Source organism: Neltuma alba, unplaced genomic scaffold (genome assembly GCF_004799145.2).
Source record: "Neltuma alba isolate B1F8T4 unplaced genomic scaffold, ASM479914v2 tig00010672_pilon, whole genome shotgun sequence".
Lineage (NCBI taxonomy): Eukaryota > Viridiplantae > Streptophyta > Magnoliopsida > Fabales > Fabaceae > Neltuma > Neltuma alba.
The window spans coordinates 187,499-208,181 of NW_021635514.1; the positions used below are offsets into that span (position 1 = coordinate 187,499).

A 20,683-nucleotide genomic window follows, 5' to 3' on the forward strand; every position below is an offset into this window, starting at 1 on the left:
TTACTGATGATATTTTCTATGGAAATAGCAACTTGTTGCCACCACTCATTTACGCACGGTTCTGGTTTTAGTTGATCTCACCCAAAAAGTGGTGACAACTTCCAAGCTGTGGCCCCACGTTATAGTGAATGTGTGAAGGTTCTGGTTTCTACATTTGTACTTCTGTTCACCAGGCCCACCCTCCTTCGCTTTGGACGGAGCTACTCCTCTCCTCTTGCTAAATTCTAGTGCCCACGCTGTACTTTTTTCCCCATCTCGGTTGTTTATCCCTGTGAGAGAGATTCTGGTACCAGATGCATTTCCCCACCATATAAACAGTCACAGATTCTTTGTTTGATCAAGTTCCGAAGCATACTGCATCAGAGAGAAAGAGAAAGCGAGAGAAAACAGAGTGATGGAACGTTTCTTGTTTCTGGGTTTCATTGTTCTGTTCGCGATATTAGAACAGCGAGTCCTAGTGGGAGCAGACGATGGGTTTGTGAAAGCAAGTGGTGTTCAACTAATGTTGAATGGGAGCCCCTTCTATGGTAATGGCTTTAATGCCTACTGGTTGATGTACGTGGCCTCTGATCCGTCTCAGAGGAACAAAGTCTCATCTGCATTTCAAGAGGCTAAAAGTCACGGACTTAGCATAGCTAGGACTTGGGCTTTCAGTGATGGTGGTTATAAGCCACTCCAATACTCTCCGGGATCCTACAATGAGGATATGTTCCAGGTTTACCTTGATCTTGATCTTCTTTAAATATCTGATTCTTTAATTCGTTCGTTGCGCTTCGAGTGGTACAACAACAGGCTTTAGTTTTTTTAATTTAATTTGATATGTTGCTGATTTTGTTTTCTCTTCTTTAATGGACTGAAAATGAAAGGGATTAGACTTCGTGGTATCCGAAGCCAGAAGATATGGGATGAAGTTGGTGTTGAGTTTGGTGAATAACTACGACAACTTGGGAGGAAAGAAGCAGTACGTGGAGTGGGCAAGGAGTCAGGGCCAGTCCGTCAGTTCTGAAGATGATTTTTTCACTAACCCTGTTGTGAAGGGATACTACAAAAACCACATCAAGGTACATTTTTTATATTTCTTTTTTATTCATATAATCCCCCCACAATTTGGTCTTCTGGAATTCCATTCATGGTCTGTCAAAATTACAGTGGTTGGATAGAACAAATATAGTGAAAGGAGGATGTTGCATAAACTCGGTGCATACATCCTGAGTGGTTCATCGTATGATGAGAATTGATTTACTAGTTACGGAAGGAATTTCATATCATTGTAAGCTTAACGTTGCTCCTAACATTCGATTTTTTTCATGTTGCAGACTGTGCTTGCAAGACGTAACAGCATCACCGGAGTTGCTTACAAAGATGACCCAACTATAATGGCCTGGGAGCTCATGAATGAGATAAGGTGTCCTTCAGATCAGTCGGGAAAAGTTGTTCAGGTAGACACCATTCTTCCGCTGCTTCATTCCATTTTAATATTAAACGAACTTCACTTTGTTTTTCAAATGACACAGAAAAAGATAAACGAAGTTGAATCTTGTTGATTTCCTTCCTCCGAACAGGCTTGGATTACTGAGATGGCATCTTTTTTGAAATCCATTGATGGAAACCACTTGCTTGAAGCTGGTCTGGAGGGTTTCTATGGTCAATCAAAGCAGCAGTCTAATCCCAACTTCCTGGTAGGAACAGATTTCATCGCAAACAACCAGATCCCAGGCATTGACTTTGCAACAGTTCACTCGTACCCTGATCAATGGTGACCATAATAATGACATTGCAAATTATTGCTATTATTTTTCTGTAATGAGTTAATATCATTCATAGTGAGGATTTATTTTGCCTGAGCAGGCTCTCAGGTTCAGGTTATGAAGACCAACTCTCGTTTTTGAATGGTTGGCTTAGCGAGCACATCAAAGATGCTCAGAACACTCTTCATAAGCCACTCTTGTTCGCTGAGTTTGGAATATCAACTAAGAATTTGGGTTCAAACTCGAAGGCCAGAGACGAACTCTTCAACACTGTGTACTCTGCGATCTATTCATCAGCAAGTAGTGGTGGGGCTGCAGTTGGAGGCTTATTTTGGCAACTCCTAGCTGAAGGAATGGACTCTTTTCGAGATGGCTATGAAATAGTCTTGGGCGAGAGTCCCTCAACTGCCGGTTTGATTGCTCAAGAGTCTCAAAAGCTTAATCGAATTAGAAAAATGTTCGCGAGACTTGAAGACATCAAGAAGTGGAACGAAGCCAATAATGGCGGGAATTGAAATAGCCAGCCTAACAAAACTTGCCAGCATTGTGAGCTCAGTTATTTGTTAAAATGGAGGTATCCGCAGTATTTGCTTCCTCTCCTTAAGATGAGTTCGAATATAAGTGTGTTACCGGTATGTAAAATCTCGTAGAAAAAGAATTTATTATTCTAGTAAGAAACAAGCAAGTTCAATTTCATGTAACGTAAATCGTAATATACAAGCGAGCAAATGTGTTGTATGCTCTTGTTGCTTTTTCCTAGATTTATGTCTGCAAATTAAACGCAGAAGCTTCAGTCATCGGACCATTCAATGAAGACGCCTCTGAATGATTTATATGACTGTTCCGTCTTTTATTGTTGCGTTCTTCAGTACGACCGTAATGCCAGACCTAATGTAGAATCCTTCCTTAGTCCTGTCGGCTTCTTGAACTCCCTGAAAAGTCAATATATTTAAATAATCAGGGAAGGCTGGGCAACAAAACACTAATAATAACACTGCTTGGTAGTTTCACTAGGAAGATTTAAACTTACGTCCTTATTGGCAATAATCACATTTCTTCCAATCCGGGCGTTCTTGTCGATTATACAATTCCTTGAAGAAAGTCAACGCAAGAAATCAGCAGAAATTAGAAACGATGGCGATTCAACTAATTTTTAATTTGTGCGCATGTCTTAGACTGTTGAACAGAGAATCTAGACATGAATGGCGGACCTGATTTTAGTGTTCTCTCCAACACCAATTGGAACCTTCCCTTTTGCCAACTGAGATGTAATTTCAGACTCGGTTTGATAATAATCTGCACCCATCATCATGGTATCCTGGATAGCATGGCCGAATTCAAAAATCCATCAGAGTTGCTCAAAAAAACAATACATTGATGAAAATCTGTCAACTCAAGAAGATACTAGGGAAAGCCAGCCTATCGGTAAAGAAGGCCATTTAAATCTCAATGAATTTGCACAACAATTTGACCAAAAAGGCAGTCCAAAAACAGGGATGGGACAACAAGGATGTACTTGGCTTACCTGAAGTTCCACCGCAGATTCTAAACGTGAGCGCACGCCAACAACAGAATGTTGAACACTACAGTCCCTCAAGAAGCAGCCGTGAGAAATAATTGCATTCACAATCTGTGAAAACCAGTTGAGCAGTCACGAGCAGTAAAAACGCCAAATAAACAAACTGATTGAAGCTTGTCATCAACTTTGTGATACCTTGCAATTTTCAACTTTAGTGGGTGGTAGGAATCTTGGAGAAGTGAAGAAAGGCGTCTTTGGATCATAAAATTCAAACTTGGGAGGCTGCAAAGGATAACATTTGCAAACAGTAAATATGCTAAAATTTTCCCAGTGAAAGAAAACGTCCATGATAACATTATTATTCTCAAAACCATTATCAACTCCGTTATTATCAATGATATCCTCATCATCTTGGCTTCTAGCACCTATAAATCTTCTGAATTTTGACTGATTCCCAAGATCTGAAGCAACATAGGAAACCCTTCCTAGTCTGTGACAGGTTTTCATTCGTTTCAAAAATGAATTACAGCCAACTTATATTTTTTCACCATTAAAATATCCCCTCACTTGCAAGAAAGCAAAAAATGATCGAGTAGCAGCATAGTCAATTGAAACAAACATTCTGGTATGAACCGAGAGAAATAACAGTTCGCACAGTAGTTAAACCAACCTGTTCTGTCAGGGCCAGATTAGCATCAAAGAAGGACTTTATAGTTCCAATGTCTTCCCAGTAGTCATTAAACAAATATGCCTGAGAACGTCAATAACATCAGAAGGATCAAGTGTTACCAATTAATCTAAAGTGATCCATTTTCTAGATCATTCAACGATTTAAACTAAGAAAAGAAATATAGGCCACAAGTTCATGGTTGGAGTTTCTTCTCACTTGGACATTGTGGTCCTTCACAGCGGAAGGGATAATTTCAGATCCGAAGTCATTGCATGAAGGAAAGCTCCATCTCAATAGTTTCAATAAGGTCTCAGTTCTAAAGACATAAACACCCATTGATGCAATGTAAGGGTATTTTTCCGCTTCTTGTGCAGATAATCCAAGGACGGTGGTGTCAACTTGCTGCAGTTATTAGATGTGACAGTGCATCAGCTTCGTTGGACACAAAACCGATCAATTAACTGCAAATATGATTTCAATGGTAAAAACTATGTAGTAAATGCGAGGAGCAATATATTTACCATTGCCTTTAGATTTGAGCCCTTGGGTTTCTCCGCAAACTGAACAATTCTTCCTGTCGGATCAATTTTCATCAGCCCATAATCTGATGCACGGCTGTAAGAGAACTAACACTGATCAACTTGAAAAACAATATGGGGATCTATTATCAATGAAACTTTGGCCTCAGATTTTGTTTGTACCTATTATCCATAGGTACACAAGATACTGTGATATCAGCTTTTGTGTCTATATGTCTCTGCAAGTACAGTTTCAACAATCAGCATAAATAATAGAAAACTAAAACTGTTATTTGATCAAATCTTTGACAATAAATTATCTCACACTTACCTGCACAAAGTCCATATAGTTCATTCGGTAAAGATGATCGCCAGAAAGTATCAATATATGCTCAACATTCTTATTCTTGGCATCCTAAAAATAAGTCAAAATAAGTCACTGACACTAATTTACTATATACATGCAATATCTTCAAAATATACGCAAACATCGTTGATTCACTAGTTCTTACCTCAAAAACCCAAATAAATTGCCTCACGGCATCAGCTGTCCCTTGGAACCATTTCTTCCCTGCTTCTCCAGGTGTTTGAGTCGCAGCCAGGACCTGATATGATGTCAGGTAAATTATGCTCTTTAGGATTTAGCTAATTTATAATTCCCGCTAAGACATCCTTGCTTGAAGACAAATAGTCTCCCTTATTTTGCTATTCACTTCTATAAAATATTGTCAATCATTCCACATGGGAGGTAGAAGAAGCTTTCGTATGCCCAAATTAAATTACCTCCACAAAGCCATCTCCAAAGTTCACGCCATTACCGTAAGTGCGAGACAAGTGGCGATTAAGGGAGAAAGAGTTGAACTGCGTTAAAATGAATATCTTTTTTATGCCACTGTTGATGCAATTGCTCATCGGGATATCTATAAGTCTGTAACACCCTCCGATTGGAACCTGCAAGCAGGCAAAAATTATTCATAACTAAAAATTTAATTCAAATTCAAGCTTCGCATAAAATAACGCCGTTGCATCCATTTCTAATTAAAAAAATATAGGATCGAGTCAGTATCTAAAACATGCAATCATTTGATCAGTTTTAGTAAATTAAAACAAAACAAAACAGAAGATCATACCGCTGGCTTGGCTCTTCTGCCGGTAAGAGGAAAAAGGCGAGTTCCAGCACCTCCGCCTAATATGATGGAGGCTACCTTTTCTGGGTTTGCCTCTGAAGTCTCGACTTTGGGTGGCTCGTACACCTGAAACGGAAATCCAATATCCAATAGTGATACTAAAATTCTAACACAAATCTTTCAGCTTTGGCCCTGCCATCGCATTGAGAAAATAAAAACATGATCTCAATCATTTACCACGGCCGCCTCTTTGTTGATGTCTGGGGTAAGAACAGAGTACGTAACGCCAGGCTTCGACTTTGTACCAGTCATATCGGTTCTTGACCTCTTCTGGAATTGAAGAGATGAAAGTCTGCCATTCAGACTTCCCCTTGTAGTCTCACCCCAGAACCCAGTACGAGTGCCTGTTTTACAGTGGACTGCTTTGCTAGTTTTGACCAGACTGGCATTGGCATTTAGAATCGCGCAAGCGGAATCCATTGTTAAGTTAACCGCACAATCAAAATCCTACAGTGTGTATCTCTGCTTTACAACGGAGAGTTAGTGTATCTTTGATATTCGATAGCACCAGCGTGGAGTTTGGGCGAGAAGCTAAAACCCAGAAACTTTCGAGAGAAAGATCAGGCCAGAAAGTGAGGAAGCAAAATTAGATATATTCAGATTCAGACGAAGGGCGCCTAACGGCCAAAAATATGTTCCTAGTGCTCGGTTAAAGAGGAAGAAAGTAGCAAGAGAGAAATATACAAGCGAAGTGAGGCCGCTTGAAGGAAGGATGATAATGCATGTGGCGGTGAGATCTGTTGGCAAGCGAGCCGTCACGAGAAACCTGGCAAGTCTTGCGATCACTCTGTTTTCCAGAGTCAGCGGTGGCTACGCATTTCTATGACTTGCGGAGAGAAACCGAAATCTTCTCCCATAATAAGGCTATAATTTTTTTCATTTATAATAATATATTAATATATTGCTATATTCTTGGATACGTTCACGTACGCATCAAAGGTCACCAATGCCCTCATGCCCCTTTCTGTCAGCATTAATCCAAATCCTTCCATCATTTTGTTTTTATTTTGGCAGACTTCTTTGCGTTTATCATTCGTTGCATGGTTCCAGAGTAACAAAGGAATGACTAACAAAAGCAAAATTTTAGTAACTTTTATTATTTAATGTCTAAGTTATAATTTTGTATCAATTTTATTTTTATTTTTTAATTAATTTCTTATATTTTTTTATTGACTTTGAAAATATTAACATGTTTTATTCAGTAAATAATTTAGATGAAAAATAAAAAAAGTTTGTTAAGATTTGCAAAAACTAACTTATAATTTAAAATTAGAATAGGTCTCATGAAAGCCATGGAAGCCAAAAAGTTTGTTAAGATTTGCAAAAACTAACTTATAAGACTTATAAGCCATGGAAGCCAAAAAAAAAAAAAGCCATGATTTCTAATAAATTAGACTGTATGGCTGTGACTTTCTATTATTTTTATTTTTCTCTTTTTTATATCAACAAAAGCGTTGATTAAAATTTGTTTTCTGTTATTTTTTAAAACTTCTATTTCAAAGTTGTTTTTTACTAGAGCAGTGGCTGAATTTTGTGGAGGAATCCTATGATGGGTACAGTGCCTTGTTAGATATTTGGGGAGGTGATAGCCTAACAAGACGAAAGCTGTTGAGATTGAATGTGATGGGTTGACGACTCCAAGGTGCAGAGTCACGTGTTAAATAATGAAACCGGAGACGCAACACTTCTCAGGATGTGGCTGGCCAGAGGCTTTGCTGGTCCGCCTCAGTAAAGCAGCAGCAGCAACGACGACAACAATTTAGATAAAATTACTTATATCTTTTATGTTAAGTGATCTAATTACATATGGCTAAATATATATATATATATAATTAGAAAACTTGACGTAATAAATATAAAGACTTAATATAAATATTGTACTAATACTAAATTAGTATTGGCAAAATAAGATATAAAGAACTTAATGTAATATTGTACTAATACTAAATTAGTATTGGCAAAATAAGATTAATTTTAATAATATTTTTTATATGTCAGTATTAAATTTTTTTAAGAAATTATAATCAGCATTAACCTTTTTATAAGGTTTTTAATCATCTGTATTTCTTAATTATGACTTTATAATATTTGTCTTGTCGATATAATGCGGTGAATATCGTAGTCTGTATGCTAAAATATCATGAAATAAAATAGAACCCGCGGTTGTAAATCTTTGAAATATATATAATAAATTTCTATAGAAATGTCCACTTAACATTATTTTTTAATATAATCAATGCATATCTCTAATAATTGAAACCATTCACCAACCACTGGTCCCAAAAGAAAAAAGAAAAAGAAATCACTCACCAACCGAATCACCTCCGTAGCATCAGTTTCAATGATCTCCGTCCCTCTCTCTCTCTCTCTCTCTCTCTCTCTCTCTCTCTCTCTTGTTTTTTACCCCTTTGCCGCCATCAATAGCCAATTGACGAACTCCCCTCTCTCCAATGCCATCTTCAAACAGGTAATTAAAGCCCGTGCCTCCGTCACCAGTGGGTCGCCCTCCGGGCAGTGATACGTAAAACGAGCAAGAAACTCGCCATTGCCATTTCAATTCACTAATTACCTTTATTTTAGCTGTATAAATTGACATTTCAATTCAGATCTAAGTTTATTGCCAAAAAAACATAACATTGTTGCTGCAAAACAGTAAAGAAAAAAAAAAAATTTTATTGAGTATTAAAAATAATAATCAACAGAAAATGGTTTTTATTTTTATTTAAAAACGACGTAAAAAATAATACTCCTATAATGCATCTAATGCGCATTAAAAATTTATTTTTCAATTTAGGTACTTATAGAATATAAAGTATGAATTTTCATCTTCTAACACCTACGCCAAGGCACATTAGGTTTTGGACGATTATCTCCGTTTTTGATATCATCATTTGGTAATGAAGGAAATATAAGTCTAATGAATGTCGCTGAAAGAAGATAGATTAGCATGATTTCTACGCATGGCATCGCTGAATTAATAACTAAATAAAACTTTCGTGCGTATCGCAAATGACCCCTGGAACAGTTTAACCGATTTTCACAACAGAACTGTGAGAACACAAGTGCAAGTGGATTACCGCGCAATGTGGAACCTGTGGTTCATATCTCAAGGCTCATATATCACTTTCAGTCTTTCACCACATAAAATAATGAAAACGAACGAACAAAAAGACAACCAGATTAATCATTCAGACTATGTTCAATGACCCTCGAGTTGTCACCAAAATACAATGTTTGACGATTTCACTGGACGATGAACTTCAAGGCACATTCTCGAGCAGCTCCACTGTACACGTAGAATAGACACAAAATACCCATTGATTTGTACCGTCCTGTACATAATTCTCCTCACCAGCAAAACTTTCTCTGCTATGCAAACAAATTGGACAAGTGAGTTCCATGCATGGAGTTAAAGAGCAATTGAATTTTATTTCGTTTCAATGCATACGGGGCTTACTTTGGATTTGCTTTCTTCTTGACTGTCTATGTATGCCAGAAGTTCCTCTTGTTTTATCAACGCTTCGTATAAAGCCTATTTAGGAAGATGAAAAGACCAGTTTAATATACATAAATAATTCTACATCAGAAAGTGTTGAAGAGGCTGGCACACAGCCAATCATGGTGAGGGTTACAGTCGGAATTCGCAAGGTAAAGGGCCAGTTGTCCTGAGACTGTCAAAACAGTGGATTGCAATAGTTTAGAAAGCAGATAGGCGGCAGAGCAAATAATCGAGGTTGCTTTCTAATCTCCATGCACCAGAGAATTAAAACATGTAGCACAGAAGTACATGTGCACGAATTTGGATAGGCAAGGATCATAACATCCCCCCAAATGTGGTAGACATTTTATTTGCACCATAATACCTATAGTAATTGTGAGCAAGCGCGTGAACTAAAAGATTGATAATCAAATAGATAATATTACTTCCGGTTCTAATTATAAGACCTCGTTTGTAAACTATAAACGAGATCTTATAATTAGAATCGGAGGTAGTATATACTTGAAGTTTTACCAAGGATCTGTAAAGCTGAAAATGCAGGAGTTAAACTTCATTATTAACTACCTCAGAGATAATGAAGACTCGTTACTAACTCTAGAATTAGACGCATGCACAATACATAATGAATAAAACAACAGGCATTACCGAATTAGATAATTACTATGTTTCTAGCCTGAGGCAAAAAATATGACTTCAAAATCAAATAGGGTTACCTTCTTTGTGGCAATCAACTCTGCTTCCAGAGCATCCACACGATAAACTGCAGCATTCAGCAGTTCCTCTTTCTCATATGGCATTGCATTAGGTTTTGATTGTAGCATATCGACTTTCTCCTCAAGTTCACCCAGCCGTTTTAAGGCAGATGAGAGGACCTCAGCCTTCGAGAACCCAGGAACAGGGGAAGGAGGACGGGATTCCTCCTTGAATATGGGCTCAGGCACGTCAGCCATAGTCTGAACAGAATCAGATTCCGAGTGCTGGGTTCTCTTGGTGATATGAAATGCTAATGAAATCGCAAAAGTAAAGAGGGCAACAAAGAAGCCCTTAATAAGAGACCAGATATAAGCACAAATCCCCTCAGGAGACTTTTCAATACTTGATAGTGATGTCTCTGCAAAACAAATAATATTAAAATTACTTATCTTTTCTGCCCAGAACAGCGTAAACATACAAGTCTGAACTTATTCAACATAACCGCAAGATTACACATGAATTTCCTATCATCTGACAAAAAAGATTTAATCTTATATGTAGGCTTGAATAATAATATCCATATTCATTTAATAATTATGGCAAATCAACAACAACTAAAAAGGAAATAAATTCACGAAAGATGCATTATATTTTTACCAATAGAGTTCAAAGAATTTTGAGGTGTGGTTTGCTTCTCCTTCCACCCAACATCAACAGCCTTGTCAACTATGGGAACATACTCGTCATACTCAGAGAAGCCTCCAGCAAGACTAGTTCTATTGATCAATCTAGCCTGGACAAAAACAATATAGTTGAATAACTTATCACAATTCTCGCAACCTCAAGATCAACATAGTTCTGTCCCATAAAATGACATATGAAGTGGTTGCAAGAGACGACCTGGTAAGTGAAAATATAAATGAGACTGGCATGAACTATCGGGTTTGACATGGTGCAATAGCAAGATACCAAAATAAATTAGAATCAGAAGTTAGATCTTAATTCAATAGTTGGCAGCATCATATATGGCTGGCTTACACATATTTAAGTATATCAAAGAGAGAACATTCTGAGTCAGTGCAAGAGGGTTAATGCTGCTACTATAAATAGGATGCACAGAAATTTTCATAATGAAGTCATACGGAAGTAAGCAACATATAAAAACAAAATCTTTAACCGCCCTAGCTGGATGAACAAAAATGTCTTCATGAATGAAGAACTAAAACTCATGAATAAATCAACGTTTATCCCAACATCAAATAGATCTACGTGTTTATTGGACTACTCTGAGCAAATGATCATGATCCCTTACCTCTTCCTGGACAGGAGTCAGCCTAGGGTTTATGCAATTCCCACTTGCTTTGGGAGAAGTGATATCTTCAACTTCAGATCCTGATTCTGCTGTAGATGTATCACTGCTTTTTATCTGTTCTCAAACCAACAAATAAAGGAAGAGCAAATGAATTTTATGACTGTTCTCAAACTTGCAAATCTAAATGATCTCATTCATGCAGCGTCTGCTGGAAACCTGACCATTGGATAACAGGTCTTATCACATTCAATCATCCTGCCCTCATCATTAGAAACAGTTACTATTTGTCTGGAATTTTGCACTTCACCGCTAAGAATCATCTGCATGTGCAGCAGCCTTCATTGAGTCAGATGAAAGCAAAGAAAACCAGAGCACCTTGGGTAAGGAAAAGGCTAATGAGAAAAGCAGAAAACCTTTAAAATTTCTGGATCTTGCCACGGACCTTTATCGGACCTCATGCAACCACCCTGATCTATACAAGTACAGCTACCACCTAGAAATTCCGGCAGCTCACTGAAAATTCCAAGGACAACCAGAAATTTCAAATGATAAAATGATTTGACCAAACTATTACCCCTTTAACGGAAATAAATTTATAATTACCTTGCATCAATAATTTCAAGTAATTTACCTTGGAATTTGTTGCCAAGAACCTAGCAGAATATTCAAGTACAAATTAATCCCATACTAACATCATATATTTATGAACCGCTGAAAATTTTAACTTCAATGAAGTGCATCACAAAATTACTCTTCATTATTTAGAAAAATAACTCAAGCAATTCACACATTGACATACGTGAATCTTTGAAGTAGTTTTGGGATCAAGAAATGTCTTCACTGTGCTCCAGAGCAGCTTAAAACCAGAACCAGCATTGATGATAAACATCCGACTCAATGTCTGCACAGAGAATTGGTGAGATAAATAACAAGACGTAACTTCAGAAGCCCCAAAAATTTGGAAACTACTATAAATCTTATAATATAAACTATTTACTTCCGGATAGTAGTCACCATCAATCTTCTGCAGTTGCATGATGAGGTCTCGTGCAGATTTGGTTAGGTTCTTGAAACCCTAGAAAGCAAATAGAAGAATAGTATGGTTAATCAAAGTCTTAACTAACCCAATTTAAGATGGATCATAGGAGATATTCAATCATCACTTGGACAGACATCATACCACGCCTTGGACATCCAAAATTGTTGTACTTGAATCTATGTGTCTCTTTGCAGCAATAGAGCAAGCCGGAAACTTAAGAGCAAATGTTTTCTCAAAACCTTGAACATGGTATCTTAGGTATCTTTCCAAGGTAGTTACTTGCATCAGCTTGCCAGGATCAACTTTGCCTAGCCTCTCAATATAAACAGGTTTTCCTTCCCTATCCACACCATGGTAACCATGTGGATAGTACTGCAGAACCTCATTCAGCTCACTGAACTCGAAATCCTGGATCGAGAAAGAGATGAAGATATTCCTGTCATAAATGCGTAGTATAGTTGCACTAACCACCAGATTTAACAGTCTTGTATCCAAAGTTATATCAAACAAAACATGATTGTCTGAAAGAAGAAAACAAAACAAGTGGCTGGGTCAATTTGTCTATCCGATGACTCACCTCCATAATTGTATCTGTGCCATATTCTTTCCTCCATTGAATCATATTGGCCCACATGTGCTTTGCTTTCTCAATATCGAACTTTCTCGCTTTAAGGAATCTGCAATAACATTTGTTAATCACAATTTTGAGCCACAGAATAAGGCAAATCAGCAACCTGCCTATGAAGCACCTTAAAACTATGCAAAGAGACCATGTATGTAAAACATGAACTCTTGAGCAGAAGCCATTTGTTGTTTGAAACGCTACAGCCTGTCATTAGAACCAACCTATAACAATTATTAAATCATGATAGAGCTAAGCGTAATTATTGGTCACGCGACTGATATGACCGTCTTCAGAAAGTCAAAACTCAAAATAGAGAGGGCAGCTTTTATTATTACAAGCAATTTAAGAATTAACCATGTAATGCCTACTGAGTCAAGCAAAACAGGAAATGTAATTTCTATTCATATTATTACGAAATAATCCATCTTTTGCTCGTATATCTGATATAAATGGTAAGGAACAAGGGATAGTAACCTCAATAACATATGGTAATCATCATGTTTCGGAGGCAACAAGCTATCCGACAAAAGTGCCTGTCGAAATGCATCCACCGCCTTGAGCTCCCTAACATCTCGAACGTCCTCAATAGAAACAGAATTGCTACGACTGGCACTTTTTCTCCGGCCTTTCTTCTTGAGAGAATGTCTGAATCTGCTTGACGCATTTATTGCTTTCTTTTTCAGACTGCCAATTCTTGTTCGCCTATCATCCTCAGAGTTCTCAAAATCTGATTTTCGTTCTCTACGTTCATCTTGACCCGAGAACCCTTCAAAACCTGATAAATCAAACCAGATTTGACGTACTTTTACTTGTAATGCCATGTAAGTACTTGACTGAAAACCATCACCGAATTAGCTTTACATTGCATTTTCAGAATAAGTGTGGGCCAGAATTCAAGGCAAATGCATAATGAACACCAGATTGACAAAATTAACAAGGAATTTAGATTCTTTGTAATAAGTTCACCAGAATCGAAGTAGTAGATCCAGATTATTTCAATGATCGGTAAGAGTGAGCAAGACAGACATGAAAATAGAAAACTTTCAACACTCTATATACAACATGCATCACGGTTCTTGAGATCATATAAGCATGAGGATCAAGACTTGAATGATTTAATCCCAAAATAAATCCTGACAATTTCTTAAATAATCGGGGTATCAGTTTAGCTAAATTTAGCTCGTTTACCCCACAATCCTTCTTGATTCGTAGCAGGCGAATTAATTTACCGATCCAGATGCGGCACGCAGCATAATCAAATAGGAATTCCTTGATGCATATCACTAACTAACATACGAATTACGGTGAAGAAAACTTTAATTTCAAAACACCTACAATAAGCAACTCGGAAAGGCACAATTGAACCAAATGTAGTAAATGAGAATTGAATTTTTGAGGGGGGGGGGGGAAGCATCTCTGTGACAAGAGGAACTACTCACAAGGCCGAGCGAACCGATCAAGCGGCCCGGACATTTCGAGATTGTCAGGTGAAGATCAAAGTCGAGGGATATATGGAGCATCAAAACCCTCTCAATTCACGATGATTTGTCAAAGGGGAGATACCAAAGCCACAGCCAAAAATGAAACTCACAATGATGACGTTTTGCTTCCTTTTTTTATTTTCTAATAAAATAATTATAACAGTTTCGGTGTATTGCCCCTGCGTACATGTTTTGAAGGTATAATCAAACGGAGACAGAGACAGTGAAGAGAGAATAGGCGGTGTCGGCAGAAGAAAACTGAAAGAGAAGATGAGAAGTGAAAAAATGAAGAAAAACTTGAAGTCCGGAAAGGTTAAAAGTTAAAACTAGATGCTGCAGAAGCGGGGTAAGTAGCCGCGTTGTCTTTAAGCGAAGCCAGCGCTGTTACGTTATGTTTGAATTGGCGGGAAGTGGCCGTCCGTGGCGGCTGGTGACGGAGCTACAGCTGACTCTTTTACATTTGGGGGAAAAAACACTTAATTAATTAACTTTTTTTTTAAATATTAATAAATCTAAAATAGAAAAATTAGCCCAAGCTATGGTTATTATATAGAGTATAATGTAACTCATTAGTCACACACAAAGCATGAGAATGGATTATCATTTATCGCAGGCTAATTAGTTTCTACTAGGAAATGATCAATTTATAATTTTGATTAATTCTTCAATTAAAATCACATATATGCACACTAATTTTCGTATTAAATAATTATATAAATATTTTTATCACAATAAATATATATAAAAGATAAAGCCCCAGATAATGTGATATAATAGAAAAATTTATAAAAAATATTTTAAGACTATAAATATGGATAGTGTGGTTTATCTTAAAACCCTAGATAAGTGCGAGATACGTAACCGAATTAGTTTCTAAATAAAGGTGTTGTTCTGTTTTTTAACCTTGCGAAAACCATAAATGCTCGAGAGAAAGGACACGATCAGTTTGTGTTGTGCCTGCTTCTTGCAGGCTCTATGACTTTCAAAGAGTGCACTTGCGCAGCCAGTGAATGCATGAATTGGCTGGCTGAATGAGCTTATACTGTCTACTATCCCTAATACCACCTTCAGTATTTAATATAATATTTAAATATAAATATTTCAATTTATTTTATCTCTCATACTTACTCATTTTTTTCCAATATAGTCATTCTAATAATAGTAGTTTTAACCAATAAATTTGATTAACAAGTGTCTTTCCTAAAATATCACTGCTAATCAAATATATTAACTAAAACTATTATTATTATTATAAGAATTGTCTTAAAATAATAAATAAATATAAAAGATAAAATAGATTGAATTTTTATATTTATATCTAAAATAAAAATCAAATAAGTTCTTATACAAATAAGAAGACGAGGTAGAAATGTATGTGATGCCATCAATACTTTTTATAGTTTGGTACTTTACTTATGTCCCTTAAATGGTAAGATGGATTTGAATAAAGAAATAACATAACTTTCCGTATTTGTCAAGTTCACCTAGAGCCTCAAAACGGGGGATGGAATTAAAGAATCCAAATTAATTTTTACCAAGCCACAGACCCAGTCGCCACCCTTCGAAACCAAATATTGTATAGTCATTAATCGCGCGCAATGAGAGTAACGAACCGATTTACTATTTAATTATGAAAATAATGAACCAATTTACTCCTATTTAATTACTGGCAAGTTCAGCTGAGGGGCGCGCCAGTGACGCATTTACGGTTTGACTCCCGACTGGCGGGAACATATGATTTTGAGATCTTTTTACAATCCTTCCGCAGGGCTAGCCGAGTCAACTCCACCACACATGCACACATAGGATGTGCTAAGGAGAACTTGGGTTAAACTTAATCACCAGATAGTACTTCGAAATTCCTAATACCGAAATAAAAAAATCATTCCAAACCACATATTTGGGGAAAAACTTAGCTTTCCAAGGGGCAAGTAGGCTAAACACAAAACATACGAACCAAATAATTGACTAACAGCCCGTAAATTTACACGGCATTGAAACAATCAAAAGCAGAAAGCTGCGCCCCACGGACAGCTCACATTACATGCATATTTAACAGCCCGTAAGGATTGAAGCAAGCAACGAGAATACATAATTGAGTTTACATTGGCATTAATGTCAGTATATATACAAATATTCACAGGCGTAAGTGGAGGTAAGTAAAAATATGACTGCTGTCTGCTGGACCGAATCCCATCCACTTTGTAGTATAGGAATATGTACAAATCAAAGCCAGTATCTGCAACAATTAAGAGTTGTCAACATGGTTTAATGTAATACTGGGGGAAGGGGATGGGAAGAGAGTTCAAGGCTGAAGCAAAACAACTAGACTTCATACGTTTTTTTCACGTTTTTTGCCGCCCTGAATTGATTGAGTTTGTCCCTCCACAAAGCTGCAGTAAGCATCAGCAATACTAAGCGTTCAAAGTTGTAGCCACAGGAGTACTGCTATAATCCTTCAAGACTTGGATACTAATTAAATGCGTGTACTAACGAAGAATCACTTCCACTTGATTAATGGATTCCCACAATAAGACGTCCAAGTTTCAGTACATCACATATATAAGAACAGAACATAATGAAAACAAAATCCATCAAGACACGGCGAAAACATTTTCTGATGGTTATGAAATGTGCAACTTTAATGAGCACAAGTTTGACATCCAAATACTGATACCAAATGGTTATAAATTATATTAAGGTTAAGAAAAATGGAATATCTACATGCTGATACAGCTTGAACTTGTAAGGTTGGCAAGAACAAACTAATGCTGTCCACTAGAGCGAAGACACTCCAGCTTGCAGGTAGAAATTTGGTCATAAATCACACATGTTAAAGATAAAAGAAAGGAAAAAAGTAAAGTTCAAAAAGAATTGAAAACAAGAGATTAAACAAAGAGTAAGACAGAAATGAAATTACCAGCATCTTTGTAGCGCTCTTCAACAACAGCCTTCATCATATTGTGCAAAAGACCAAACTCCTCAGTTTCGGTGCAAGGCTGACCACTTGGCCTGAAACAATGTCACTTCCAGTTAAAACTTGCTTTCTACCAGGAAAAGGGTGATATCATAAGATATTCAAGATTTCCTTAGATCAAGATTACAGAGAAAACTTATTGCCTTCTAAGGCATCTTTCTTACCGGTCCAATTCAGTAAATAAAAGGCCGTCTGAACCAGGGGACGGGGTTGAGAGTTTGCCAGATTCAATTACTCTCATCCCATCACTGTATGCTAAGTATTTGTTGACTTGTATAGGCACCTACGACATTAGTGGAAAATTTCGAATTAAAAAGATAAGTCTTGTTTAACAAGTAAAAACCATAAATTTAACATTTGGTAAAAATCATTGCAATAGTCCAAGAACAAGATATCTCAGGGTTCAACAACGGGTGACATGTTCCAAAACAAGTCAATAGTCCACCCAGGATACAGGAAAGTTGCCTCCATAACAAAGATTTGATGAAAAAAAGAAAGAAATATGCCAAATAGTTTTTTTTTTTTTTTTGCCTGGTAGTACCCACTTTTTTTAAGCTTCAGCCAAGGCACAAATGAAAAACCATAAATAAATGGACAACCATTAAGCAGAGCAATGGGATAGTTAAATATGCCGCAGGTGATTGAGTATTTCCTGTGCATAGACCACAAAGTTTACCTTGCATCTTACTGCAATATTGATAGCATCTGAAGGTCGAAGGTCGAAGCTCATACATTCTTCCTCATTTCCAGCCTACACCGAGTGTAAGATAATTAGATAAGCCACAAAAAATTTTGTTCCCTTGCACTTTGTTTTAGGTAGGTTTTTTTTTTGAGGGGGAGGGGGGGGAGGGGCGGGCAAGAGTGCAAAGTCAGTACGTGCCTTGGTAAGATATAACTGAGCAAAATAAGCCTCATGAACTCTTTTTGTCACTCTGACGAGTCTAACCTGCAGAGGCAGAAACCAACATTATTTGATAATGCATATCACCACAAAATGTGTGTGTGGGTGTGTGTGTGTTGGAGAGAATAAAAAAATCAGAAACAGCTGTAAGCGCGATAAATCATACTTCATAACCCATCTTGTCGATCATCTCCTTCACTATTTGATATAAAGTAGGTCTAGCCTGATAAAACAACGAAATAGTAAATATCCAAAGAGTTAAATTACATAAAAGAATTTGATAGATTCAGTGAAGAAGACGTACTATTGGAACATTGCGTACTGCTGCCATCAGTAACACACTGGGCATTTCCACTACAGTTAAAGATCCCCCACAAATTTAGAATGGCAGAAATATATAAAATATAAACCACCATCACAATCAGATCAAAGATCCAAGAACAATTTTTCTTCAATACATAATACAGAGGGATTAGGGAGAACACGAGACATACAAACAATTATTGGGAGAAGTAGATCAGTCCCATCTTCCATCTTTAATACAATGGCAGGATGAGGTGCATAATCTGGTAGATGTCCCCCATGAGGATTGTTATGGACACATCTCAAGTGTCTGCCATCCCTCATTTTGATCATGAAGCCATCAATTCCGCTCTTCACCTCAACTGAAAAGTATAATCACAGAACAAGTCTACTTAATAAGAGGTATTTCATTGGGGGGAGAGGGGTGTAATTAGAGTCTAATAATCAACAGTCGCAAATTAATTATACAATCATAGAGGTAATCGAGATTTTTTTTTTTTTTTTGCCCCATGAGCCTGAGAAAAAGAAACCTATTCAAGACCCCATATTTTATTTTTGACACACTCTAACTGAGCATGAAAGCATGACCGCAAATAATACAGAATGCTTTAACTGATGAGGAGCCTTCAGAGAAAAATTATTACTCTGATAAAAGATAAGCCCAATGCATACATCCTATGAAGACAAAAGGCAATACGTAAAATCAAATTTATATCAGTACATTGAGCAAACTTCAGAGTTAACATACCAGCTTCAATCACGCTAGAATTAACGTAGTCTTCATCATTTTCATTAAAATTTTCTGCCGTGCTTCCATTGCCATTGGAAGATGAGCCGAAACTACAATGCACTGTCTTGCACTTCCGCACATTTATTTGGCAAGAGAGAATTCCTGCCTTCGCTTTGCCGCCACCGAGTGCCTTGAGTCCCCAGAAGTCACTTCTAAGACATCTATGGTTTATTGGTCCGATCATAGGCAGACTGCAAAATCCTGCTAATTTGGCGCGAACAGAGGGGCATAAAACTGGTCCTTGTAGAGAACCCATACTGCCTTCTCTAAATCGACAAGAAGAATAATGTGATCAGAACTGTGTTGCTGCCTCGGAACTAATGAACATTATAGCGGACAATAGCTTTACATAATTTATTGATGAGCAGAAATTTCGTTTTAGGTCCTGTGGGAATAAACATTCACAAATTGCTGCATTGCAGATGACTTGGCTGGCAACTTACAAAAATTCACAATACAAGCGGTACCTAGAAAACAAATGGACGAAAGGATTTTGAATACTATAAATTTTTGTAACGATTTATACCTTACCCCATCCATACGGTCCCACTCAAGGAGCACAGTCGAGAGTTGAGAAAGAACAGAGAAACGAAAGATATAAATATGAAAAAGTATATATTCGAAAATTCCATGCCCCTCTGTTCTCGCAATTATCGATAACATTCACAAATCATAAATCTGTCCAATAAAAATACGAAGAGGCAGAAGTTCTGTTATGAAGTAAGAGAAGCTTGATTACATAATCAATCGATTGATTTAAAACCTAAGTCGCGCCGATAAGAGATCAGAACTCACCACGTTTAATCACGGTCAACAATCAACGAGTAATTTAGTCCTCGATCACCTCGAGAAGACGAGAAGCAATTCCCGTTACCTCCCAGAGCTTTCGCTATTAGTTTAATTGTAATTGTAATTTAACAGACAACGTCCAGAATCCAACTAAGCGGGAACGCGATGGCGGGAGAATTGGTCGAATAATTAAATTGATTTGGATAGAAAATCATGCACAAACATGACAAGATATTTCAACATGGACAAAGGAATGGAATAGAAATCAGAAGGAATTGGGAATCGAAGGTACAGCTAAACTTAACGACATAGAGATCTGTGGAAGAAAGACCAGATAAAGGGAATGAGATAATTGCGAGGAGATAAGAGACTCTTCGCGGTGTCAGAAAGATCCCAGAGGCCGGACTAAAAGTCTAAAGCGACTGCTTTCATGAGCGCAAGAAGTGGAATCACTTTTATGCCCTCCAAATTTCCCACTTGCTATTTGAAGGCACCGCTTGCCTGCCGCCGTGTGATATGCTGGAGAAAAGAAGATAATTATGTGAGGTGATAATCTTGTAACTGAATATTCATAATTTTCCACATAATAATAAATATTTAAATAACAAAAAAACTTATGGTGCAGTTTTAAC

General features: G+C 37.2%; 4 protein-coding genes across 9 annotated transcripts; 1 reads left to right on the plus strand and 3 right to left on the minus strand.

Moving 5' to 3' along the window:
* The first annotated feature begins 197 nt into the window (after positions 1-197).
* Positions 198-2,581, plus strand: LOC114758194 (mannan endo-1,4-beta-mannosidase 7). Its single transcript, XM_028947223.1, has 5 exons — positions 198-715; positions 867-1,061; positions 1,317-1,439; positions 1,563-1,756; positions 1,849-2,581. Exons 1-5 carry the CDS (start codon positions 395-397, stop codon positions 2,261-2,263), a joined length of 1,248 nt encoding a protein of 415 aa, XP_028803056.1. The 5' UTR covers positions 198-394; the 3' UTR covers positions 2,264-2,581.
* Positions 2,393-6,453, minus strand: LOC114758193 (glucose-1-phosphate adenylyltransferase large subunit 1). Its single transcript, XM_028947222.1, has 14 exons — positions 5,820-6,453; positions 5,586-5,708; positions 5,239-5,406; positions 4,968-5,060; positions 4,787-4,870; positions 4,639-4,694; positions 4,459-4,552; positions 4,154-4,339; positions 3,938-4,018; positions 3,463-3,549; positions 3,274-3,378; positions 2,960-3,066; positions 2,779-2,839; positions 2,393-2,680 (listed from the first exon to the last, which is right to left on the minus strand). Exons 1-14 carry the CDS (start codon positions 6,060-6,062, stop codon positions 2,579-2,581), a joined length of 1,590 nt encoding a protein of 529 aa, XP_028803055.1. The 5' UTR covers positions 6,063-6,453; the 3' UTR covers positions 2,393-2,578.
* A 2,140-nt stretch (positions 6,454-8,593) lies between these two features.
* On the minus strand, positions 8,594-14,528 carry LOC114758172 (phosphatidylinositol/phosphatidylcholine transfer protein SFH8). Of its 5 annotated transcripts, none has more exons than XM_028947191.1 (14): positions 14,250-14,526; positions 13,285-13,585; positions 12,763-12,862; positions 12,327-12,593; positions 12,144-12,221; positions 11,946-12,047; positions 11,750-11,799; positions 11,560-11,659; positions 11,368-11,466; positions 11,147-11,260; positions 10,492-10,627; positions 9,855-10,252; positions 9,100-9,174; positions 8,594-9,011 (listed from the first exon to the last, which is right to left on the minus strand). In XM_028947191.1, exons 1-14 carry the CDS (start codon positions 14,281-14,283, stop codon positions 8,991-8,993), a joined length of 1,875 nt encoding a protein of 624 aa, XP_028803024.1. In that variant the 5' UTR covers positions 14,284-14,526; the 3' UTR covers positions 8,594-8,990. The 5 variants fall into 5 exon arrangements, with proteins under 5 accessions (XP_028803024.1, XP_028803025.1, XP_028803027.1 ...); XM_028947192.1 differs by having other exon boundaries at positions 8,594-9,008; positions 14,250-14,524; XM_028947194.1 differs by lacking the exon at positions 14,250-14,526 and adding an exon at positions 13,999-14,130.
* Positions 14,529-16,240: 1,712 nt separating this feature from the next.
* Positions 16,241-20,437, minus strand: LOC114758182 (bifunctional nuclease 1). Of its 2 annotated transcripts, none has more exons than XM_028947208.1 (11): positions 20,058-20,437; positions 19,221-19,523; positions 18,664-18,834; positions 18,474-18,523; positions 18,336-18,392; positions 18,149-18,214; positions 17,945-18,019; positions 17,433-17,551; positions 17,212-17,303; positions 16,630-16,684; positions 16,241-16,530 (listed from the first exon to the last, which is right to left on the minus strand). In XM_028947208.1, exons 2-11 carry the CDS (start codon positions 19,516-19,518, stop codon positions 16,518-16,520), a joined length of 996 nt encoding a protein of 331 aa, XP_028803041.1. In that variant the 5' UTR covers positions 19,519-19,523; positions 20,058-20,437; the 3' UTR covers positions 16,241-16,517. The 2 variants fall into 2 exon arrangements, with proteins under 2 accessions (XP_028803041.1, XP_028803040.1); XM_028947207.1 differs by having other exon boundaries at positions 19,221-19,528; positions 20,058-20,436.
* Between the last annotated feature and the right edge of the window lie 246 nt (positions 20,438-20,683).

Excerpts from the sequence above, each read along its gene's own strand:
- LOC114758194 (XM_028947223.1), top strand. The coding sequence starts at position 395 with ATGGAACGTTTCTTGTTTCTGGGTTTCATTGTTCTGTTCGCGATATTA. Across the intron at positions 1,062-1,316 it reads ACTACAAAAACCACATCAAG|ACTGTGCTTGCAAGACGTAA; the intron begins GTACATTTTTTA and ends TTCATGTTGCAG. Across the intron at positions 1,757-1,848 it reads CACTCGTACCCTGATCAATG|GCTCTCAGGTTCAGGTTATG; the intron begins GTGACCATAATA and ends TTGCCTGAGCAG.
- LOC114758193 (XM_028947222.1), bottom strand. The coding sequence starts at position 6,062 with ATGGATTCCGCTTGCGCGATTCTAAATGCCAATGCCAGTCTGGTCAAA. Across the intron at positions 4,553-4,638 it reads TGTGTACCTATGGATAATAG|CCGTGCATCAGATTATGGGC; the intron begins GTACAAACAAAA and ends GTTCTCTTACAG. Across the intron at positions 2,681-2,778 it reads TGATTATTGCCAATAAGGAC|GGAGTTCAAGAAGCCGACAG; the intron begins GTAAGTTTAAAT and ends TTGACTTTTCAG.
- LOC114758172 (XM_028947191.1), bottom strand. The coding sequence starts at position 14,283 with ATGTCCGGGCCGCTTGATCGGTTCGCTCGGCCTT. Across the intron at positions 11,800-11,945 it reads AAACTACTTCAAAGATTCAC|GTTCTTGGCAACAAATTCCA; the intron begins GTATGTCAATGT and ends ATATTCTGCTAG. Across the intron at positions 9,175-9,854 it reads AGTTGATTGCCACAAAGAAG|GCTTTATACGAAGCGTTGAT; the intron begins GTAACCCTATTT and ends CTTCCTAAATAG.
- LOC114758182 (XM_028947208.1), bottom strand. The coding sequence starts at position 19,518 with ATGGGTTCTCTACAAGGACCAGTTTTATGCCCCTCTGTTCGCGCCAAA. Across the intron at positions 18,393-18,473 it reads CAGTACGCAATGTTCCAATA|GCTAGACCTACTTTATATCA; the intron begins GTACGTCTTCTT and ends TTGTTTTATCAG. Across the intron at positions 17,552-17,944 it reads ATATTGCAGTAAGATGCAAG|GTGCCTATACAAGTCAACAA; the intron begins GTAAACTTTGTG and ends CTAATGTCGTAG.